The sequence below is a fragment of the Chenopodium album genome, chromosome 26 (genome assembly GCF_948465745.1).
Source record: "Chenopodium album chromosome 26, dcCheAlbu1.1, whole genome shotgun sequence".
NCBI lineage: Eukaryota > Viridiplantae > Streptophyta > Magnoliopsida > Caryophyllales > Amaranthaceae > Chenopodium > Chenopodium album.
Window position 1 is genome coordinate 27,236,946 of NC_137859.1, and position 6,943 is coordinate 27,243,888.

Consider the following 6,943-nt stretch of genomic DNA (forward strand, 5'->3'; position numbering starts at 1 on the left):
AATATTCGCTGACGGCTTCGAAAAATGTGCAAGACAGGTGCAGAGTCACCGTGTCACGTGGCATCATGCCGTGACACGGCAACTGATCCCGTCAGACGGGAATAATAATCGTGTCACGGGGCTATTTTTTGCCATTCAAACTAGTCAACTGGCGCGGATTTGCATGCGTTTGACCTGCAAATCGCGACACGTCAGCTTCTATCCGTTACTCTATAACAGATCCCGTGGCACGGGAAAAGGCGCGTGTAACGGTAACATTTTGGCTTTTAAATCACTACTACATTTTTGACCTATTGCAACCCCTAATTCCGTTGCATTATGTGTCAAAATCCGTGGCATTAGGCCTATTGCAACGGCCATGTACCGTGGCATCTGCTGGCGTTGCAGTAGGTCTAATGCCACGGCATATGACACCTAATGCCACGGTATCTATGTTCCGTTGCATTAGCTCAATACCTAATGCAACGACATAAATTATCCGTGGCAATAGATTACCGACTAATAATTATGATGAAATTGGTACCTATTGCAACGGTTGTTGTATATAACGATATATGGAGAGTGTATCTATTACAACGGCATTATTATTATTATTACTATTATTATTATTATTATTATATTATTATTTTATTTTATTTTTTTTAATGTAACGCTAAAATAATATTATATGAGTTAGTTAAATTAGTTGTAAATTAAATCACTAATTATATATATTAGTCACTACAAATCTAAATATACTAACAAGCTAAGAGAAACAAAGATTCATTAAATTTATATACAATAATTATAATGCTAAATACGTACATTACAAAAAATTACTTACTTGTTTTCGGTATGACACCCTTCTAATAAACTAAAGTTATATAATTAATTTGATCGTCCAAAATACAAATTCCAACATATATATAAGCCGGATTTTTCAATTCTTCACAACTTGAACTAATAGATAGGAGTCGCCAAAATATTTGCACCATTTGTTAGATGACTAGCTAGTCATGTAGTCACTATACTTCATCTCCATTTTGCTCACCATGCACCTACACGTAAAAAAGAATAAAATAATAGAACTAAACAATAGAAAAATAATGTGGCTAAATAATTTAACTAAATAATAGAACCGAATTAAGGAAACTCATAAAAGCACAACAAAATTGTAGTATTCATAAAGCACAACAATAAAAATAAACAACTATAGCTTTTGACATATTATTATAAGAAAGTGGTGTAATGAATCAAGAGCACAGACCCACCATTGGGTTCAAAAATGGACAATTTCTGTCCAGAAACTATGCAAAAATCCTCTATTTTAATTTACTTGGTACTATCATTTCTTTGGAAAGAAAATGAGCTTTCATAACTCAAAATCAGCAAAATCTGAGGTTTTTACATAACTCAAAATCTGAGGTTTTTGCAGACTCTGGGAGCTCTGAGTCAGATCAGGTCCTCCGGGGTTTGAGCAAGAACAGGACAATCAGCAGGCCTTTAATTCAGATATATGCAATGTTGTCAACACATAGACAATATACAATTGGTTACAGGAGCTGGGGTTTGCAGCACTATCACATTAGGTATTTCTCACAATCGAAGGAATGGGAAGAAAAGAAAATGGGACTGGCTCCTGAATTCTGATGGTGTCACTTTAGGGGAAAAACAGCAGCAACAACTGAACTGTGAAGCTGAAATTTTGAGTGTGATTCTCAGAGGCCTAGAAGAAGCTCAAAGACTGCAGCTTTTATGTGATAACTACTTAACTTTGGGTTATTTCCATTGTTGAGTCATGTTGGCCAGGGAGGTATTTGTGATGTTTCACAGAACAATGTTTAAATATGAGAATTTTTATGAATATTGGAATAATAAGAGGTTGCAGACAGGAGACTTCTCAAGTGGGTGCAAAGTGATCATATTAGTATGCTAGGAGATAGGATGATAAAAAAAAAATTGATGACATTGTACCCTATTTTCATTGTATATTTCTGTTAGATTCACTAAGTTTAGGGATTAACCTTCCTTTCCTAGTTGTAAAGAAAAAAAAAATTCTTGGTACAAATAAATCATCAAGAATTATTAGAGATTACAACAGGTTTACAACACTCAACACCAACTGATGATATAAGAGATTCAGTATCAGCATCATCAACATCAAAAAAAATAATATATGGTTGTACACTTGACCGATCAACACCAAAAAAATAATAAATGCTTATGCTTATGATCGTGCAGCCTATAAATTCTGAGGCGAGTGAAGAAAAATACACCACTAAGGGGGTGAGCATGAACATCAACAACAGCAACAGAAACATACATGAACAACAACAATATTTCAGCAGTAAAGTGTACAACCATATAAGTGAAAAAAGGGGGGAAACGTAAGGCAGACAAAACCAACCAAAAGCAATAAAGGGATAAAGCAAAAGCGTGCATCAGAAAAATACTGAACAACAATATTTCAGCAGTAGCTATGGCAGAATCAGGTCAATAGCATAAACTAAATTTAGACAGAAGCAACAGAAAATAATATATGTTACCTGATTGATTGTGGCTCCAGATTTAGAATATTGCCCATTTTGGTCAGCGAGAAGATGTGGCGCACTAGATGCATCCTTTGGAGCCGATGGAATTGCAAAATCAGGAATGACAAGATTGATCCCGGGGTTAGCATCCCGAATTTGAGTCAAAACTGCAGTTGTTACACTTGGTGCAAGTTGTTGTACTAATTGAGCTTGCATGTTTTCTAAGAATTCCGCCGGGAATATGAAATCTGACTTGTTTTCCTTTTTCTTCAAATCTGACTTTTTCACACCTTTTCCTAGTAGGCGTACACGGCTTTTGCGCTTAGGTTCTGCAATCACTTCGGAATATGGGTCCTTAGAGTTACTACCATCTTCATGTTGGGAAGACTCCAAAGCATCCATTTTAGCCTATATTAGGAAAATAAAGCCACCTACTTATTATTTATCAAAACTAAATAAATATAACATAAATCTAACACGTTAACTCACAATATTCTCTGCTACTTTTTCATGGTTGGTAAGGTATGTCCTTCCCTCTGTTCTCTTTCTTGACTCCTTATAGACCCTTGCTTGAGAAGGATCTTTCTTATCAGGATCTTGTTGTTGCTATGAAACATTATACATAAAATAGAAGTGATTACAAATAATTAAAGTCCAGAGGTGAAAGCCTCATGTAGTACATGTAATGATTGTGAAATAAAGATTATAATGATAATAAAATTGTCTAGAAATGAGATGAATTATTTTACCAACTCATGGCGTAAAATTGCATAAGAGTTACGGCCCATAGTTTTACTCCATATACCTTTGAAAAAAGCAGAAAGTCTTATCAAAGGACTAGCAACATCTTTGGGTAATGTTGTCTTCACAGCAATTGGAAGAAGATAATTCATCATAAAATGAGCATCATGACTTTTGTAGCCTGCTATTTTCCTCTCTCCAACTTGCACACATCGACTAAGGGTAGAAGCATAACCTTGAGGAAGCTTAGCATTTTTTATAACCTGGCAGAACTTACGCTTTTGCTCCAATGACATCCAAAAGCGAGATCTTGGAAATTATTCACTTCCATCTTCCAATTCTATTGGTTGAAGCTCTGGCATCAAATTAAGTTCTACCAAATCTCGACGAGCACTCACATTATCCTTGGTCTTCAGAGAAATGTCTAATAATGTCCCAATGATATTATCAAAGAAATTTTTCTCAATGTGCATTACATCAAGATTATGGCGATTTGAGCAATGCTTCCAATATGGTAACTCAAAAAATATGGGTATCTTTCTCCACGGATTCGGATCATCCACATCACGCCTTGGTTTCTTTTGCTTCTTTCCAAATGCATTTGGAAAATCACGCAACATATTCTCAATATCAATTCCATTCAATGGAATAGGTTGACATCTTTCCTCAAGTTTTCCGTCAAAATTCCTCTTATCATGACGCCAAGGGTGAGATGGATCCAAAAATTTACGATTTGCCCTATACACAGTCTTACCACTACAAGGCAACCACTCGGAATCTGTTTCATAATGACATTCAGGGCATGCCAAGTATCCTTTTGTGCTCCAGCCGGATAACATTGCATAACCCGGAAAATCACTCACGGTAGTCATCAATGCTACATGCATGTCAAACCTTTGATTAGTCGAAGCATCAAAAGTTTCCAACCCAATCTCCCACAAATCCTTTAAATCCTTGATAAGTGGCTGCAAATATATGTCAATGTCATTGCCAGGGGAAGTCGGGCCGGGAATTAGTAAGGCTAGCATCAAAAACTCAGGCTTCATAATCATCCAAGGAGGCAAGTTATAATTAATCAACATAACTGGCCATGTACTATGGACAATGCTCATTGAATTGAATGGGCTAAATCCATCTGTGGCTAACCCAAGCCTCACATTGCGTGGGTCATCAACAAACTTTGGGTATAAGGAATTAAATTCCTTCCAAGCTTGACCATCACATGGATGATGTAAAAGATGATCATTTTCACGCTCATCAGCATGCCAAGTCATGTATTTCGCCGTCTCTTGACACAAAAATAGTCGTTGAAGCCTTTTCTTAATTGGAAAGTACCTAAGAATCTTTTGAGGAATCCTATAGGTTTTTCCATTTTCATTTTGCATGTCATTCTCTGTGTCATTTGATTTCCATCTTGGCGTCTCACAAACATGGCAGCTTGTTGCATTTTCATGTTCTTCCCAATATATCATGCAATCATTTGGGCATGCATCTATCTTAGTGTAGTCCAACCCCAACACTTTCAGAACACTTTTTGCTTCATTAAAAGAAGCTGGCAGTTTTGCATCAGGTAACACCTCCCTTATAAGCTCCAATATATCTCCAAAAGCAACATTAGTTAGCTTATGATCACACTTCAAAATAAAAAGTCGAATCATGAAGGAAAGTTTTGAATGATTTTTACAGCCAGGGAACAATTCTTCTTGGCCCTCTTCAACTAACTTAAAAAACTTTTTTGCCTCGTCATTTGGTCCCTTTCTAAAAGCATCACGTGCATCATGCAACAATTCTACTATGTCATCATTAAAATCATTTGGGGTTGACTCTTCTTCATTATCCAAAATAGTTTGTTCTCTTTCAAAGTTGATCCCTAACTCTGATAACTTATCCGTTCTTGGAACAAAACCATTACAAATAAGGTGATCTCTCACAACACCTTCATGACGCCAAAAACGATAATGACAACTTTCACAAGGACAACAAATTTGATTTCCTTGAGATTTAGAAGCAAAAGCCTTTTGTACATATTCATCTACTCCCCGTTCATATTCATCACTCCATTTGGCAAACATCCACCACTCTTTAGTTCCACTATCCATACCTTAGCGTAATAATTAAGAGGGTTACTTTACATAAGTTTTACAATTAAAAACATTTAATCAATTCACTAAGAATTAAGTGAGTCACTTTAATCAATTAGAAAGAACGAATAGTAAATCTGCTTTACAACCACCGGAAGAAAGAGAACTAGTCTAAAAATCAACTTCTGCTCCACAACTTAAATTATAGCCATGACTCATGAGTTGTGACACAAAAGAGCATTTTCAGACATACATTTCCATGAGAAATATATATTTAATTTGAAAATAAAAAAATCTCATAAATCGTCAACAAATTACCAATATACCCCAACAAACAAAGCTGCCAGAACCAACAACTGACAGAAACCTTTCATTATCAGAACCAGCAACAAAGTACCTAAGAGTCCTTCATGTACATAATCAATTCCAAAGTTCGAAATAAATTGATACCTTTCTTTATTCAGCAATATATATTAAATAGATTTGTATCCTTAGTGTATAATAATAATCAAAATTAGTGGCTTTATTTTAAAATCAGAATATCTAATTCAGATCATGGATCAAGTGAACTAAAAATGCATAGAATGTAGGATATTAACCAGAATATTCTTTCATAATATTTTCCAAATCAGAAACATATATAAACAAATGAACAGGACTCAGTTCAGATTAGAAACATATATAAACGGATATCTGCAACTATAGTTACCAACTGTTCTAATGATATGCTAATAGATGAGTATTTATGCGCGTATTTTTTAATCTTAATGTGACTCACATCAGTATCTTATCAATATATTTTAAACACTGATGTGAACTAGTGTTATAAGTGTTATAATTCGTATACTGCAATTTCAAGTTAGGCTTTGGAAAGGCTCGTGAAAAAAAAAGGGTCAGTTCTCTCTTAAGTTTTTAGATAGGATGTTTTTCTTCTTGAATGAATTGCTTGATGTCATCCTTTGTTTTGCCTCATTTCATGTCAGCAATAACAGTCATCCTAAGTAGTTGTTTAGAGTAATTAATTATGCTATATAATACAGTCAGACTTTACAGGCAGATTAAAAAGAAAAGCAGAGAACTTAACAATGAAATTGATAATTAAATATACTCATTTCACCAAACAATGAAAATGAAACAAATCACCAACTTCTCCTAGTAACAAAATTACTCGTGATTTTTCTATTTAAAGGAATATTTTAGCTCAACAAAATCAAAATACCCTATTCAAACCACCTTTCAGACAAGTGAAGACAATGAAATTCAACCAGATTTCTCATCAATTTCAGAAATTCAGCTAAATTTAAAGATACCCAAAAAAATCATCAAAAACCCAATTCATATTACTCTCCAATGAACTCAAATATCAAAGATTAACAATGAAAACCTGACATACCCACAATTGAATAAAGAAAAAGTAGACGAAATAGAAAACTCCAGGAACAAACTAGAGCAATATTCGGTTTTAATTATCCATTTATATGAAATTCCCCCAAAAAAAAATCCATTACACTCAAAAACAAAAACGTAAAATTCAATTTAGAATCTTAAAAACGAATATTTGTTGTATACCTTAAACAGAAATTCGACCAATCAGTTCAAAGAAGGGACATG

At 34.6% G+C, this 6,943-nt stretch overlaps 1 protein-coding gene across 1 annotated transcript; it reads right to left on the reverse strand.

Annotated features, from left to right (window-relative positions):
- Positions 1–3,568: 3,568 nt before the first annotated feature.
- On the reverse strand, positions 3,569–5,350 carry LOC145616957 (uncharacterized). The gene has a single exon (XM_081671670.1). The coding sequence runs from the start codon at positions 5,348–5,350 to the stop codon at positions 3,569–3,571; it is 1,782 nt and encodes a 593-aa protein (XP_081527796.1).
- Positions 5,351–6,943: the final 1,593 nt, after the last annotated feature.